Here is a 17,261-nt window from a genome sequence, read left to right as displayed (position 1 = left end):
ATTGAGTCCACAGTAACGGGATTCATTTTCTGATTTTAGTTTTTGGGACAAACAATGGTATAATTATGCATGTGTGTGAGAGTCAGTTGCAGAAGAGAGAGAGATACAGGATTTTCAGCCTCAAGATCTTTCAAAGTCCCCCTCCCCCTCTACACAGTACACACAGGCACTTGGTTTGGTTGTCAAAGCTCTCTTCTCTACCTCTCCCCCGCTCGCATGTTCTTGCTGAGTCTCTATCGTTCTCCCTTCCCCTCTCTTGCTTGTTCCTGAATTTTAACCTTCTCTCCCTTCCTTCCTTTCCTCATTGCTCACGTTCCTCCCTTCTTGCCAGCATTCCCTCCAGCATACTTTCGTACATTGTCTTATTTTGTCTGCTCTCTGTCCTCTTCCTCCACTCTTTCCAATCCCAGATGTCCACAACTCTCTCTCTCTCTCTCTCTCTCTCTCTCTCTCTCTCTCTCTCTCTCTCTCTCTCTCTCTCTCTCTCTCTCTCTCTCTCTCTCTCTCCCTCCCTCCCTCCCTCCCTCCCTCTCTCTCTCTCTCTCTCTCTCTCGCTCTCGCTCTCGCTCTCGCTCTCGCTCTCGCTCTCTCTCGCTCTCTCTCTCGCTCTCTCTCTCTCTTACGTGTGTTTAATTTTACCCATGGTCTTAAAATAGACTAGCCTTAACGTCAGTGCCTGCAGTGTGGTGTGTTAGTGTGTGTTTGTAACAGGGGCAATATTGAGTTCCGACATGGCCTGCTTTGCAACCGTCTTCCCCACATCACGATAGCACTGCTATCAGACCTATAGCAGCACCCTTCCTCCTCCCTCTAGACAAACGGTGGTTATGTAACGTCCTTTATCTGTCAATGGCATCGTCTTTGTTAGTGAGTAGTGGCTGTGGCTGTAGTGGCCCTTTGCCATTCGTTTTGGGACATATTTTTTGTGTGGTCTCTCACTCTGACAACACGTATATATTCACGGTAGGCTCTCGCTCGCTCGCTACACTTGGCTTACATTCTTATTTTAGTGATGCTGCGTTGCCATGGCAACGCGGTGAGGGCAGAAAAAAAAAAGAATAAATCCCGGTTCTTGCTGCAAAGGTGTAGCGGTGCTCGCGAGAGGCCACAACTCGCGATAAGTGGATCTCTCGAGGGTTTGGAATCCACCCACTGCGCACCTCCATGGGAATCAATTAATGTACGGGAACATGTTCGCGGCTTTGCATTTCACCTTTTGTCACTAAACTGAGATGCATCCATGCTAAAATGTGAGAACACACATGCCTCGTGTGAATGCATCGGGTTTGGAACGGATTGATAGAGAGTTTGAGTGAAATTAAGTGCAATATGAAACACCCCGAATGGGTGCAAGCCTCCACACCTCACACACCACCGTGGACACATTAAGATCCCCTTCTATCGTTAATAACCACCGTTATTGCCCCGACACTGCGCGAGCTTTATATATAAGGTGCAATAACGCTCTCATCTGCCCGGGTCGCATCTGCTGCCACGCGGCGCTGCTGTATACGTCACCCTTTTTTTCCTCTCCTCTTTTTTCCTTCTTCTTCCTCCTCCTCCTCCTCACACCAGAGCCCCGCTCCTTGATTCTCTACCGCCCACTCTGTCCTCACCACAGACCCAGCCACTCATCGGCACATCGTCTCATCACCACATTGCCCGCTGCGCTTTTCTTTATTTTAAGGAAGGATATTTTAAAAGAGAAGGCAATAAGACGGAGCCATCCTCCACCAGTCTTTCCACCATGGCAAGCAACGAAGAGAAACCCGCCGCCGTCGCCCTCACCACCGCCGCAGTGGTCGCCGCGGACAAGGAGAAGAAGTCCAGCTGGAAGGACTCCATCTACAACCCGCGGACCGGCGAGCTGCTGGGGCGCACGGCGAGCAGCTGGGGTAAGATCCTGGGACCCACCCGGGGAGGGGAGGGGGGCCGCTCGGTATCACCGTATGAGACGCCGGCTCTGTTTCGATTGGGACAACGACGAGTCGTCGTTAGTAATCCTCTGTTTTCCTAAAAAAAATCATGAATCAATAATATTTTTACATCATCGCAATTGTATCCCTGCGTGCGTTTGAATATATATATATTTTTACAATAAACCCGCACGGCTGATATTTCTAATTCAGAAAAAACATATCGGCGTTTATTTTAAGCCAAATTCCTTAATGGATGGCCCACCATAGTGAGCTGCATTGTGGTGCAACTGCATTGTGATCGTCCATGCAGCGATGGAAGATCAGACCCTGCGCCGATTCCCCAACAGCGCCAGAGCGTTAAAACACCAGAAACCAACGCGTAACCAACATGGGGGCACGATCAACGGCTTCGTCTTTCTGGGTTGCATAACTCGAGCAGTCGCGGTTGGCACGGCTTCTCGGTGCCCATGGCGGATACATCTATGGATTTATGTAACGATTCAATGCTTATTCCCCGCAGAGGCCCCTCACCCATAGTCTTTCTGGGGCTCTCAGAATGGGCTAGGCTGGCAGGCCGGCCCCTGTGCTGCGGTTGCAGTGGGATGCTCCATTGCAGTTGCATGGCCGCCAAAATTAGCATTAGCTGTCAAGGTCAAATGGGATTCCCTCTCTTCCTTCCTTCCTTCCTCACTCTCTCTCTCTCCCCCCTTCTCATCCCTTACAAGGCACTGGGCAGGTGCATTGTGGGATACCGTTAGGGAGGGACAAGGGGTAGAGGGGGTACACTGCAGGAAATACTGAGGGGGTCTGCTTACCCTTTCATGTGAAAATGCCTGGGTGATACAAGCTGCCATTCTGAACCAGATGAACCATTTTGTGGCCAATATGTTGTCAGCGCAGTGTATTTGATGGATAAACCCATAAATCCCCTGGATGGACTGATGAGTTGGAACATAAATCATGGGGGTTAAAAAAAAAAACAGGTTCCCTGCGTCAGCAATACATCTATCTGCCTTTATAGACGCACCAAATGGGTTCAGTGGCAGTCACCAGCATCGAGAGGGACAGTTCCTCGTCAAAGGGAGGCCAGAGGCTTCCAACACTGCTTCCACTTGGACAGTTTGGCCGACCAGATGGGCCTGCTGAAGAGAACAGGGAGAAGAAATGTGTAGAATCACATTGAGGCCGAACTGATCAGATGATTAATTATAAACGAGCCCCCCCCCCACCCCTCTCTCTCTCTCTCTCTCTCTCTCTCTCTCTCTCTCTCTCTCTCTCTCTCTCTCTCTCTCTCTCTCTCTCTCTCTCTCTCTCTCTCAATCCCTCTCACCATACGTTGTGTCTCTGGTTCTCTGGTTCTCCTTTAGGTCTCATCCTGCTCTTCTACCTGGTCTTCTACATCTTCCTGGCGGGCATGTTTGCCCTGACCATGTGGGTGATGCTGATGACCCTGGACGACTATGTGCCCACGTACCAAGACCGCGTGCCTCACCCAGGTCACTGCTCATCCACACACACACACACTCACACACACACACACACACACACACACACACACACACACACACACACACACACACACACACACACACACACACACACACACACACACACACACACACACTGACAGGTGTGTTTGTGCAAGCCACTGAGTGAGGGAATAGTTTACTAAAATAGCAGGATCTGCCTCTCATCAGCTCTTTCTCTCTCTCTCTCTCTCTCTCTCTCTCTCTCTCTCTCTCTCTCTCTCTCTCTCTCTCTCTCTCTCTCTCTCTCTCTCTCTCTCTCTCGCTATCTCTGTCTCGCTCTCTCTCTCTCTCTCTCTCGCTCTCTCTCTCTCGCTCTCTCGCTCTCGTTTTCTCTCTCCTGGCAATGTCCATTATTCATATGAAACGATTGACTAGGGATTCCCATCATATGTGCTTACTCATCACGTGAATGTATTGATCTGTTTTTCTGAAGTCCTGCCCTCTGTAATATCAGGAGTAGGGCTTGTTTAGCAGAAGCCTGAATGTTTGCTGTCAAACAGAGAATCTGATCCTGCACTCTGCCACTTGTTCTGCTGATCTGATGATATCATATGTCGTAAAAACTATAACATACTTAAATATTTCATATCTTCATCACAGGGTATGTTATTTGTCACAAACATACATTTTCTTGGAAGCAGAGATGCAGTTTTTGGTAAACAAATGTTAATATCTTTAATGCAGGCTTTAGGATGAGTGGTTAACCCAATGGTTCATATCTTTTCTCCAGGTTTGGTGATCATTCCCCACTCGCTGGACATCCATGTCAACAAATCGGACCCCAAACAGTACGGCCATTATATCCAACACCTGGAGACCTTCTTGCAAAGTAAATCCTCGCTTTGGTCAAGTACACATAAGACGTCAATGCAGAAAAACGTATTTACTAATGTAATAAAACAAATACCTCTCTATGCTTCCAGCTCTTTCCTTTTTTGTATTTCTTTCCTTGCCTGGTAGTTTACCATCATCTTAAACTCTGACTACTTCAGCTCCTCCTGGCTTTCTGTTAAACTCTGCCCTGTTTCCAACCCTCTCTCTCTCTCCCTCTGTCTGTCTCTCTGTCTGTCTGTCTCTCGTTCTCTCTTTCTGTCTCTCTCTCTCTCACTCTGTCTCTCTCACTCTCTGTCTCTCTCTCTCTGTCTATCTGTCTCTCTTTCTCTCTGTCTGTCTGTCTCTGTCTCTCTTTCTCTCTGTCTGTCTCTGTCTGTCTCTCTTTCTCCCTGTCTCTCTTTCTGCCTGTCTCTCTTTCTGCCTGTCTCTGTCTCCCCTGGCCTGTCCCCGGCCCGCTCCCCCGCTCTGCTCCCCAGGGTACAATGACACCGAGCAGGAGAAGAACGAGCTGTGCCCCCCCGGGGAGTTCTACGACCAGGAGGGCGGCAGCATGGAGAAGAAGGCCTGCCAGTTCAAGAGGAGCTTCTTGAGCCGCTGCTCCGGCCTGTCTGACACCACCTTCGGCTACAGCGAGGGCGAGCCCTGCATCCTGCTGAAGCTCAACAGGGTACAGCCCCCACTCCCCCTTCTCCGGATCTTTCCTCCTCTCTTGCCTTCTTCACTTCCTTCCTTGGAGCATTCACCATTCTGTATTCCTTCCTTCATTCCTTCCTTTCCATCTCACCTTTCTTCCGTTCCTTCTTCCTTACATTCTCCATACCTTCTATCTGTCTTTCCTTCCTCCCTCTATTTCCTTCCTACCTACCTATATACCTTTCCTCACTTCCTTCTTTTGGGCATCCTCCATAATGCTGTCCTCCCAAACTTCCTTCCACCTTCTACCCTTCCTTCCTTCTTTTGTCCTTCCTTTCTTCCCACCTCCTCACCTCTCTACATCCTATCCTCCCTCTTGCCATTATTCCATTTTTTCTCCCTTCGTTCCCTTTCTTCCTTTGTGCGGCCTCCAGTCATTCTATCCTTCCTTCCTTCCTTCCTTCCGTGTTTCCTTCTGACCATCGTTCCTTCCTTTTCCCCTTCCTTCCTTTCCTCATTGCTCACGTTCCTCCCTTCTTGCCAGCATTCCCTCCAGCATACTTTCGTACATTTTCTTATTTTGTCTGCTCTCTGTCCTCTTCCTCCACTCTTTCCAATCCCAGATGTCCACAACTCTCACTCTCTCTCTCTCTCTCTCTCTCTCTCTCTCTCCATCTCTCTATCTCTCTAGGCACAATGCCAGTGACGCCGTCTGTAAATCAAATCTACTCTTTATATCTTGTGTCTTAGATCATTGGCCTGAAACCTTTGGGAAACCCGTACATCAACTGCACAGCCAAGGTGACACTTTTCCCCGTAATCACAATCGTCCATCTATCTCTTTGTTATGTGTTTTCTGTTACTGGTTTGTTTATGTGATGGACAAATACCAATGACTATTGCAGTGTCAATTGTTTCGTTTTTTTTGTTGTGTCAATCTTGTTTTTTCATTATTTCCTTTCTGTCTTTGTCTTTTTGTTTCGTGACCTCTTTCTGCATGCTGTCACTGACGGCAGTAGGGTAAGAGGAGTCGGCCTGGATAAGGAGTAGGACAGCAGGCATCATTGTCTCTGTCGTTCAAAGTATAGCTTTTTATGCAATCGAAATCACTGTTATGGCGTATCGAACTTCATCTTTCATAAGGCTTTGACAATATCGTCAAACATATTGTCAAAAATGGATTTCAACCGAAAAGCTGCTTATTCATATTAACACATCGCACCGCCAGGCAACGTAAAACCGCCGCACTTTACCTTGCAAAGAAAACCCTAGTGATAATCCTTTCTCCTCTTTTTGTTTGTTGTTGTTGTCGTCATTGTTCCCATGTGTGCGGTCTCATTTACCGTAATAGAACGCTCATAAGCCAACCGCATAGTGGTAGAATGTGCGTCCTGATTGGCTACTTCTCTTACACGTGTTTTGTTTTGACACGACGTTGGCAGACTGATACTCCAGTCCAGATGCAGTATTTCCCCCGCGAGGCTCGGATCGATAAGATGTACTTCCCCTACTACGGGAAGAAGGCCCATGTAAGTACATCTATAGAGATACAACAGATACATAACAATACTGTACAAACATATCAACCACATTTGAACCGTGGTTCTCTGAACCAAGGTTCTGAGGCCCTGTGTACCGACAATAACAAAACATATCAGGAAATGAAAAATCGAGAACAGATGTGCCAAAATAAATAATCAAAATGACTTCATTTCTAAATAGAATAGTATAACAAATCATAAAAAGATTAATTTAAAAACAATAAATAAGAAATATTTGATGTTGGAAAAGGCCCATATATGCATGCACTAGGAAGGCCTCATGACCTGTACCCAGGGGCAGACTGATGTGAGCCCCGTAGTGTGGCCCCTGCACTGGGACAGTGAAACACGGGCGGGCGTGACCACGGGAGTTTTTGTGCAGAGGCACAAAGAAATTGTAAGAAATTGATATTGCATAAAAGCGGGGGTCACAGCCAGGGTTGCCAGATTGGGCGGGAAATCTGGCCCAATCTGGCAACCGTGGTCACAGGCACCAACCAGAAGGTCCGGAGCCACCGCTATGGAGAAACAAAAGAGTCCTGGCCCCTCACCCATCTGCCCTCCGCCCCTGACGTAGGAGAGCTACGCCCAGCCGCTGGTTGCCGTGAAGCTGCTGCTGACCAAGGAGGACTACAACACCGAGCTGAGCATCGAGTGCCGGGTGGAGGGCTGCAACATGCGCAACACCGACACCAGGGACAAGTTCCTGGGGCGCGTCACCTTCCGGGTCAAGGTGTTCGAGTAAGGGAGGAAGAGAGGGAGGGAGGAAGGGAGGAAGAGAGGAAGGTGGGGGGTGGGAGGAAGGTTGGGTAGGGGTGAGGGGAGAAGTGGGTAAAAACTGAGCCTAAAGCCTCCAACATCGCTAGGGATTCACTGGAGGAAAGAAAGGAAGAAAGGAAGGAGGGGTTTGAATACATCACAAGAGAGGAGGGAGAAGAACGGGTAACTTTAAGGGGGAATGTTTCTTGTGTGACATTAGTTGGTTAGTTTGGCCCCCAGGTTAGGCTAGAATGTTAGTTGTGATGTAGAAAGTGTGATTTGTTACCGTTTCCAACTCCTTACCTTCTCTCTGGGGGTTGGGCGGGCTAGGAAGGTTGGGGAGGGAGGGGGTTGATGGGAGGAGCTAGCAGGGCTGACCTTATTATCTTCCACCTTCTGTGAGATTCCAAGAGAACAGGGACTTGGGGTACTCTGGTTCCTGCCCTGACCAATCCATCCATATACACGTTGCACTGTCCCTTGTTTACCTCATTGTTGTACTTTTCTAGTTTTGGTTCGGTTTTGGAGTACGTATTTGATAAGCTGTAGGTGACTGCAGGGAAGACATGGGGTCTCCATGTTTCTGCTAATGGGGGAAAGAAACAAAACAATCTGAATTATGTCTTTTGTCATATCGCGAACCCGGGAAAATCTTTTAAATTCTTATGAAATAGGTAGAATTTCTAACGATTGCCTGAAAAGGTTTTTATCTTTCTGTAAAATATTATTTACGAAATTTCTTGTTACATTTACGTTTTGGTGTTTCACTGTCAAACTTCACACAATATTTTCAACATATTCAAAAAACGTTTTCATTGGAACTTATCTTGATAATCAAATATAGCCACTATATCCATATACATCTATATATATTTTTAGATATCTATATATATAGATGTATACATACCTACACACAAAAAGGCCAATTCTGATACTCCTGTTCACATAAGAATATGTTTTGACCCTTTGTAATATTTAGACAATTGTAGATCTTAATCGTGTGGTATGATGAACCACAAACCAGTGTTGTGCTCTCTGTCTGTCTGTGTGCATGTGTACTTGTCTGTCTACACATCTCCCTCTTCACCACACACCACACACACACACACACACACACACACACACACACACACACACACACACACACACACATTGCCTAACAAACACACATAAACACGCTCATACACATTGTGAGACACACATACACACATACAAATATCTGTTTACATGCACACACACATGCACAAACACATACACAAATACAAATATCTCTCACAAGCACACGCACACACACACACACACACACACACACACACAAACACAAACACATACATTTACACAACACAAAGTGAGGTGTGAGGGGATGAACGCAGTGGTTGGGCGTAAGCGTGTACTGTATATTCCTAAATGTCCTGTATAACCTTCTGGGTCCCAGAGAGCGCCGGTTGGGTCATTCTCTTCACTTTCATCAGCTCTAAATACTCAACAAGTCTGTGTTTTTCTCTTCAATGTATATATCTATACACTATTTACCATATTTACTTGAGTCACACTGTATTTTTTGTCACACAACAAAGATATCTGTGCACTGTAAAGAAATAATTTAAGCAAAGATTTACAAGAAATTATCTTCTTCAAAGCTATGTTTACACAGTCTTAACAGGAACCCACGTTTGAGAAGAACGCGTTGGAACATCTCTTGAGGAGGCCTTAAGACTTGGCAAAATAATTCATGGAATAAAGCTGATTTTGGAGAAAAGCGGTTATGTGTCATCATTTTATGGTCACTCCATACTCTTAGAGTCAATGGCTCATCATCAGTGACTGAATCATCTTAGGTTCGCTCTTTTTGTAGTTTTTAAGTATTGGACAATTAAATCAGAGTTAATTTAACACAGGATCTAAAAAAAGTGTAGTGAAAAACAAAAAAAAATAACATTTAATTTTGAATATCTATAAACCTAATAGAAAATCTAGCCATTGGGGTTTTATGAATAAACATCTGAGGCTACATTTCAGGAAGGAGCCCAATCCCTCAAATGTGGTGTGTCCCTGCAGTACACAGTCATGACCACAGGGGCCCACCAGTAAGAGCACCTTCAGGGGACCAGTGACAAGGACCATGTAGGTGTGGTCTGGCTACAAGCGTTTAGTGAGGCCTATCATTTCCTTCATTTGTTTTCGGTTTTGGTATGGGAATTGACACTCATATACCAAAATGTCAAAAACCTTTCTCCCATCTCTGGCACTTTATTTTTTTAATTCTGACCTCATTTAAAATCATCCACAATTCCCGTAGAGGTTTCTGTCTTTGACATGTTTACTATCAGTTGGTGAGGTCATTGTTGGTTGTGGACGTAGCAGATCAAAGCCTCTGTCTTCAACACCAGCCCTTCTTCCCCCTGCCCACGGCCTTGCTAGAGGCCAGCTTTGAGTAGCTTCTGAGAGAGAGAGAGAGAGAGAGAGAGAGAGAGAGAGTGAGAGAGAGAGAGAGAGAGAGAGAGAGAGAGAGAGAGAGAGAGAGGGGAGAGAGAGAGAGGGGAGAGAGAGAGAGAGAGAGAGAGAGAGAGAGAGAGAGAGAGGGAGAGAGAGGGAGAGAGGGAGAGAGAGAGAGAGAGAGAGAGAGAGAGAGATAGAGAGACAGAGAGAGAGAGAGAGAGACAGAGAGCCTTGCCTTGCACTATCAGTAGCTTTCTTGAGCTGAGTACTGCTGCCGCCGTTTTAGATAATCTCCCGGGGGTTTATCCAGAGTAAGAACCCACTTCCGTCACTCGCTCAACCACACCTAAGCTGCCCGGCTGTCCTTGAGACGCAGCGCCCATCACTGTAAACAAGGAGAGCGAGGCTCGGGGGGCCTACCGTATAGGAGTAGGACTCTGACCTCTCTCGTCTCTTCATACATGCTTACTGAAGAGACAAGGGGAAACATATACACTTTCCCTCAATTGTTTGCTTCACAATGCTACTAGATTTGTAATGTTTGCAATGCACTTGTATAATCAATGTTCATATCACTTACTTTCGCCTCGCATCTTTAAAGTTCTTTCTGACAAAAACGGAAAAAGCCCAACGGAACATTTCACAAGCAGCAAGACTTTTTTTGTGGCTCATATATGAACGTTTACGTCAAGATGTATCAGGGACCATGTGGGGTATTTGTGGTTGTGTTAAGAAGGCCAACCCCAAGGATAAGGCGGGTTATCAGCTTATCGACTTAGAGCAGGACTCTGCAACTTACCTGAGCCTGGAGGGCATCTTGGCTCTAGTGAGCTTCGCTAACAAGATTAGAGTGTGTGATTATTGTACAGTGCTTTCTCCTGTGTTCTGGAGGACCTATAGACCTGGCACACAATTCTCCCTTCCTTTCCATAACTCTGACCGTAGATTCAAGAAAGAAATGCCCACATATGAGTATTTATTGTTCTATATACATGAGTTACATACAAATACATATTTTTTTGGAAAAATAATTTAAAGACAGACTTTATATTTGTAATATATATTTTTTTATATTTTTAAATATTTCTGTAATTATTCGAATTATGCAGGATTCAATAAAATCTCTAATTTTTTTAATCTGACATTTCTAATGGGGATATCTTCTTTGTCGTCATATTTACAAGTATTAATTAGATAATATTAATATGTAGGTATAAATATATATATATATAACAGCAAAAGTTACTGTTAAAACTCGGGAAAAGAACTGCAAGTTCCCAAATCGGATCAAATATTAACCCTGAGACAATTTTCTTTTTATACATAGCATACTTTGTTCAAGCTAACCCATTCCTCTATGAACTCAAACACAGTTAAGAACCTGAACTATACTCCGGTTTTGTTTGAGTCATATCCAAGCACAGCATAATGACAAAAACAAAAAAGAAACTATCCTCATGTTCATTGGAATGGACAGCCTGAATCTTCCCAGGTACACCACCCCCAGATTCCTGGGTCCCAAAATCCTGGTACAGGAATATATTAACAGTTTTGCCCAATTCCTCTGACACTCCTCTCCCTCCATGAGCAGCATATGACTGCCGTTCCTTGACTGGGTTTGTCCAAAAGCCTCCGGGGCTGGAGGTCCAAAAAGCCTCCTGAGTTGAACTGAGCAGCCGCAGCCAAACCAACCATGCAGCCGCTAACCCTTTTACAGCCTTCACTCACAACTAGCATTTAAACAAACATCTCAACAGTTTCTCTGTCGGTGCATACATTTTATGCACACATATACATCCTTTTGAAATAATTAAACTTTTTTCTTGTTATTTTTATAAAACTAATTTTAATATCTAGCATTGGAACTCACTGCGTTTGATGTCAGCAGGTTACGGTGAACATATTTGCCTATGCTTTTCCGATTGTAAAGACATGGTCTCTATGATGCCTCATTTTATAAGAGATGCAAGAGGGCAACTTTTATAAAACACTGAAGAACAAAAAAATAGTGATGGGATATGGTACATTTTGTAACTGAATATTCAAGTCAAGTAGTCATCTACAAGGTAGGCTTCTCATCTGCGAGTACTCCTCTAACTCAAGTACTCCCAATGAGCAGCACATATCAATCACCGGTTCTCTGCTTTAGGGCCAACTGGTCTACATCACAAGAAATATCTGCAGTGTAGCTGAAGGCCAGTGACGACACACACACACCCACACACACACTTCAACAATAACCTGCTCTATCCATCTCCCTGTTTTAAATGTAAATCTCAGTAAACCTTCCATTAAGTGCCGTAGATTTCTAAACCCCGTGCAACCGACTAGAACAGGCTGCTACACCTTTCCCTGTGGCGCTGTTTCTCCTCTCTTTGTTTGTATGCGCAATCCATCTGATGGACAAAGGGTTTAAGTCACCGGACAAATCAACAAATCAAAACTAGTTTCAAGTGTTATTTGTGATGGACGATATCGGGTACTTGTCGGCTCCTCACAGCATGATGCAGGTGCCGGACTTGCCCTCGCCACCGCCACCACCTGCCGATGACTCTTTCCTGTTGGGGTCGCTGAGCTCGTCAAACAGTCCGGTCTCAATCATTTCCTGTTGCCAGGGGATGGAAACCGCCCCTGTGCCAAACTCATTGAAGAACTTGTTATCGTTTCCGTCAAACTCAATGCCCTTGATCTCAGAGAACTCGGCGATGTCGCCGGTGTCCTTGGCGTAGACCACGTTGGGCTTGGGGACCCATGGGGGTTCCACCAGCCCCGCCTCCAGACGGGGGAAGTTGATCAGCTTAAACCATTCATGCTTCCTGGGGTCCTCCAGGTTGTTCCTGGGTAGGAGAGAGGACGGTTCCCATTAGAACGCAAACATAACGTCTGAGGCTGAATTTTATAGTGATGTAAATGTTGTTATTGATGATTGATAGATATAAAGCCCTGGGAGACCTCTCCACTGCAACCATATAGAGCTCTAACTAAATCCTTTAGGACTCTACAACCCTTTTGGGATGTATCCATAGCTGTTTTAAGCCTTGACAAACCATATCTACAGTCTTTTGCAGGTCTGCTTAAAGTACTTGTGAGCTGTTACTGCAGTCTTTTTGGAACTCTATCTGAAGCCTTTTGGAGCTCTATCTACAGTTGTTTGGAGCTCTATCTGAGGCCTTTGGAGCTCTATCTCCAGCTATATAGAGCTCTATTTCCACATTAGGAGCTACTTTCGGAGCGCTATCTTTAACCTATGGGGCACTATCTACAGCCTTTTGTAACTCTATCTTCAATCATGTGGAGCTTCATCTCGAGCATGTTGGACCTCTATCTGTTGGAGCTCTGCATAGCCTCGAAACCTGAGTATCTCCTTACTTGACGCCCAGGCGCTCCTCGATCTTCTTCTTGAGGAACTGCTGGATGATGTCCTTGGTGACCGCGTCGAAGCACTTGTGCTCCCACGGCGGCTCGTCGTTCTGAATGCGGCGCTGCACCTCCTCTTTCTCCACCTTCTCCTTTTTGCTCTCGGGACCTTTGAACGGCGTGTACCCGGCCACCATCTCGTAGATACTGCAGCCCAGGGCCCACCAGTCCACAGAGGTCCTGTAGTGGGTCTTGGTCAGGAGCTCAGGGGCCATGTAGGCTCCGGTTCCAGCCTGGGAACAAGGAGATGTAGTGAGGAGTGCACTGGACGGATTGGTTAGGAGACTCAGGTGTGTATGTATTGGTGATTCAGGGCGAAAATGTATGGAAGGAGAGGTGCAGTTAGGAGGACCATTGCAACCAGTCTAAGACCATGGCACTTGCAATCTCTATATACATACATACATTATCATATTGGTCGCATAAATTCTGGATTTGAGCAGAAACATATGGACACAAAGACAAGATAGACTAGAGGACTGGCTTACCCTCTATGCAATTTGCCTTGCAGGCACATCATATAAAGGTGTATTTTGTACATTTCTCAGGCCGCAGTAAAACCTGGGTAGGTATTACCCCTGGCCACAGTCAGGGACAGAATAAGTCTCTCTACCTCTCTCTCTCTCTCTCTCCCTCTCTCTCTTGCTCTCTCTTCCACGTTCTCTCTTCATCTCTCGCCCTCTCTCTATCTCTCTCTGGTTGACCTCTTCAGCAAACTAAGACAAGTGGATTATACCTTATACTAATCCTTCTACCTGTCAAGAGTCATGTGTGTATGCAGGCTGATGGATCACGTTAGCCGCTTACAACAAGGTAGCCCATCCCTTACTATACTACAGTGACAGGAATAACAGAGGCACTCTAATGGTCAGTACGTGCAGGTCACTATCAGGGCAGCTGTCATCTTATACTTTATATGTATTTAAAGGTTATTGGAAGTTTTTGGTTTCACCTGATAGAGGCTGTGACATGACGATAACACAACTTGGTATATGTTCTAAAGGTTCAATTAAAATGGGAATATGGAGAAATCCGATCCGTGCATCCATCTGCTTTCTGTAATTAAGAATGTGATCTTTATTTAAAGACTTTGATAAATAGCCGGCATTACGATATGTAGCAGATATCACTTCCAATGTATCGCCATCAAAAAGCCCCTAAGAGGAAATGCAGTAATAAGAGCTGGCATAGCTAATGAGTTTGCCTTCTCCCTCTCTCTCTCTCTCTCTCTCTCTCTCTCTCTCTCTCGCTCTCTCTCTCTCTCTCTCTCTCTCTCTCTCTCTCTCTCTCTCTCTCTCTCTCTCTCTCTCTCTCTCTCTCTCCCATGTTAGATACAGCTGGCAGTGAAACATACAAATTTGCGTTCCCGCCAGAATGTCTCCGTGCGTTTTTGTTTTTGTTTAACTACACACTGCCAAGAGAGCCGTAGAAAGTCTATCCATTGTATTTTTTACCCGTTCAACCTGATCGGGGAGTGACTGACTTGAGTAAGTCCTGCTAAGAGGTTTACAGGGTCAGAGCAAGCCTTGGGTTAGCCAAGTTAGTCAGACTAGCAGAGGAGCATCATAGTGAGGGGTAATGAGCTTACTGGACATTCATAGGCAAGATAGCTTACTCTTTGCAACACAGTCCAGTCCAATCACCATGCTAAACTCACACACTCATTTGTGAGGGGGTTGGAGGGCGCTGGTGGGACATGAATGCTTTTTAGAGATGAGTATTGAACAGTAAGACCGGATGGATAACTGGAAAGTGTGTCAACATGTGAAATTCTTGTTGGGAAATCACGTTAGTTATTGTTTTTTCTGTTCTTTTCTTCAAACTAGATCGTTTCATTTTTCTTCAGTACCTTATCATTTCTGTGGGACTTTATTGTGAGTAGTCTCAGAGACAGCTCTGCCGATATAAGGACACCTGCACAATGCCTGTTTTCATCACTTCACTGGCTCACTAGAAGTACAATCCAGCAGAAAGATTCAAACGTGACTCTGAGTTTGAAGGTCAAGCCAAAGAGCGACAGCTAGGGCAACCAGTGACCTAGCTTATCTCCTGTAACCGCAACAAATGCGCTACTTGCACTCCGTCATCTCAAACAACTAAGGGTCTCCACATTCCGCAAAGAGACCTCCAAGTGGCTTGGCTATATTCCATTGATCTTTTGAATTATGTAATGGATTCAAAGAATCTCATTGGACAGATCTTTAGTGTTCCCAACTCATTCTGCTAAGGGAAGACCTCAGAACCAGGGAAAATTGCCTTTAAGCTCAGATATGGCAAAAGTTGAGTTGATCTTGCCCTGACTTCTGACCTAGTTGACGCTACAACTTGACAATAGGGTCCACAACACGTCAACTCATATTAAAGGCGTGGTCAATCCAGATGTCTTTGCTCATGCTCAAAGTTCATCTCAAACAACTACAACGTCTCCACCCTCCCTGGCATGGCAGCTTGCGTGAACTGAGCAGTGTAATCGACTTACCATCTGGGTGATGGTCTTTCCTTCGCGGAGCTCAACGGCAAGACCCAGATCTGAGAGTCGGCACTGGCCAAAGCTGTCAAGCAGCACATTCTCTGGCTTCATGTCTCGATACACGATGTTCATCTCGTGCAGATGGAGGATGCCGGTGGTGATCTGCGCCGTGTAGTGGATGATGCGCTTCATTTCGATGCCCTTGTCCACACCATTGCCATCGTAGCCAATGTTGTAAATGTGGTACTTGAGATCTCCTCCATTCATCAATGTCATGACCAGGCACAGATGAGTCTTGCTGTCGTAGGCATAGGACAAGTTGACTAGAAACAGGCTGTTAACCTTCTCCAAAATCTGCTTCTCCAAAAGGGCCATCTTCTCACCGCCTTTCTTCTTCAGACGTTTTTTGCACAATTTCTTGCAGGCATACATCTGGCCTGTGTTCTTCACCTGTACGGCACACACCTGTAGGGAGGCCACAGATAGTTGAATCATTTGAGCTTTTGGTTGGAAAGAGCAAAGTTCTCCATTCAGGAGTCGGCCATGGTTCTGTATTCTACCACATTCAATTTGTATTGTACACTAATCCAATTATCAAACTTAAACATGACATTACATTTTAAAACATGAATATATACAGGCTTTCTGGGGCCCGATGCCCCTTAGAACATAAGTAGCCTGAAAATCACTGATTCTAATAGAATTTTGGTTCAGGATTGAGCCTCTCATCTGAAACCGTTTGACCTTTCAGAATATTCTTTGCACCCTTACCTCGCCGAATCCTCCTTTTCCCAAGGTTCTGAACTCGTAGAAGTATTTGTCACTGATGGGCTGCTTCTCGTACTCTTTCCATTGGAGGAATTTGTCAAAGAACGGAGTGGTCTGGTAATCCGTGAAAGGCTTCCCCTTTAGAAACTCTCTTGCTGCGTCTTGGATGCTGCCTTTCATCACATCATCGAAGTCCTTGTCCGTCACAGCCTTGCACTTGGTTTGTGATTCGGGGGGCAGGAAGGTGAGGAAGTTCTTGGAGTCCGCCTTGCAGTACTTCTTAATGATGTTCTGACGGGCCTTGTCTTTGGCTGCCCCCTCGGCCAGGTCCCAGTCATACATGTCATCGAAGAAGCTGGCGGCATTGGTATACTCGGGGTTGCTCGACAGGTACTGTCTGAAGAGCTTCTTGCCGATAGGCTGCCTCTCGCACAGTTGAGAGAAGTCCTTTTCAATGGCGGTCCGTACCACCACACATTGATCGGTCTTGGGCAGAGACAAGCTGCGTCTGCGCTTTTTCATCTCCTTGTCATCCCCACCTTGGGCCTTCAGGTAGGCCGTGTTGGCCACCAGGTTATCCAATCCCCCCATGTCACACATCTTGGCGGCTCTTTTGGTTTCCCCCCCCAAGTGACTGGGTTCTTCGCAGACTTCCTAGGAGCTCCCTTGCACAGCCAGTGCACTGTCCTAGCTGATCTGCTCTTCTGACAGAGAGAGAGCGATATGCAACCTGCCCCAAAGCCAGCAGTGGAGTGAGAGGCTTGAGCTAACTTACCTGCGAAACCTAATACACACCGACACACCCAGTAATTACTCATTTAGAATTAAATACCAGCGAGGGATTTTGTCTTAAGATTCTTTGTGTGGTCTATTCAAGGATGCTGTACACGGAAAGGGAATCGTAAGCGGGCTCTGTCTTAAGGAGCTTTCTACCCTCTATATTTGGGCATGG

General features: G+C 45.8%; 2 protein-coding genes across 2 annotated transcripts; one reads left to right on the top strand and one right to left on the bottom strand.

The window, feature by feature from the left end:
• The first annotated feature begins 742 nt into the window (after nucleotides 1-742).
• atp1b3a (ATPase Na+/K+ transporting subunit beta 3a) lies at nucleotides 743-7,201 on the top strand. The gene is made up of 8 exons (XM_056597092.1): nucleotides 743-821; nucleotides 1,576-1,895; nucleotides 3,287-3,415; nucleotides 4,179-4,277; nucleotides 4,759-4,949; nucleotides 5,666-5,716; nucleotides 6,358-6,444; nucleotides 7,034-7,201. Exons 2-8 carry the CDS (start codon nucleotides 1,748-1,750, stop codon nucleotides 7,199-7,201), a joined length of 873 nt encoding a protein of 290 aa, XP_056453067.1. The 5' UTR covers nucleotides 743-821; nucleotides 1,576-1,747.
• A 4,947-nt stretch (nucleotides 7,202-12,148) lies between these two features.
• Nucleotides 12,149-16,909, bottom strand: grk7a (G protein-coupled receptor kinase 7a). The gene is made up of 4 exons (XM_056597077.1): nucleotides 16,313-16,909; nucleotides 15,551-16,006; nucleotides 13,024-13,304; nucleotides 12,149-12,491 (listed from the first exon to the last, which is right to left on the bottom strand). Exons 1-4 carry the CDS (start codon nucleotides 16,907-16,909, stop codon nucleotides 12,149-12,151), a joined length of 1,677 nt encoding a protein of 558 aa, XP_056453052.1.
• Nucleotides 16,910-17,261: the final 352 nt, after the last annotated feature.

This window comes from Gadus chalcogrammus, chromosome 8 (assembly GCF_026213295.1).
Source record: "Gadus chalcogrammus isolate NIFS_2021 chromosome 8, NIFS_Gcha_1.0, whole genome shotgun sequence".
Lineage (NCBI taxonomy): Eukaryota > Metazoa > Chordata > Actinopteri > Gadiformes > Gadidae > Gadus > Gadus chalcogrammus.
Note: the sequence above shows the minus strand (reverse complement) of the source record. Positions and strands in the feature narration are given on the sequence as shown.

Bases quoted from the DNA above. Each gene is read 5' to 3' on its own strand.
- atp1b3a (XM_056597092.1), top strand. From the start codon at position 1,748: ATGGCAAGCAACGAAGAGAAACCCGCCGCCGTCGCCCTCACCACCGCC. The intron at 1,896-3,286 runs GTAAGATCCTGG...GTTCTCCTTTAG, and splicing joins GCGCACGGCGAGCAGCTGGG to GTCTCATCCTGCTCTTCTAC. The intron at 3,416-4,178 runs GTCACTGCTCAT...TCTTTTCTCCAG, and splicing joins AGACCGCGTGCCTCACCCAG to GTTTGGTGATCATTCCCCAC.
- grk7a (XM_056597077.1), bottom strand. From the start codon at position 16,909: ATGTGTGACATGGGGGGATTGGATAACCTGGTGGCCAACACGGCCTAC. The intron at 16,007-16,312 runs GTAAGGGTGCAA...GCCTCCCTACAG, and splicing joins GAAAAGGAGGATTCGGCGAG to GTGTGTGCCGTACAGGTGAA. The intron at 13,305-15,550 runs GTAAGTCGATTA...CCTTGTTCCCAG, and splicing joins GAAAGACCATCACCCAGATG to GCTGGAACCGGAGCCTACAT.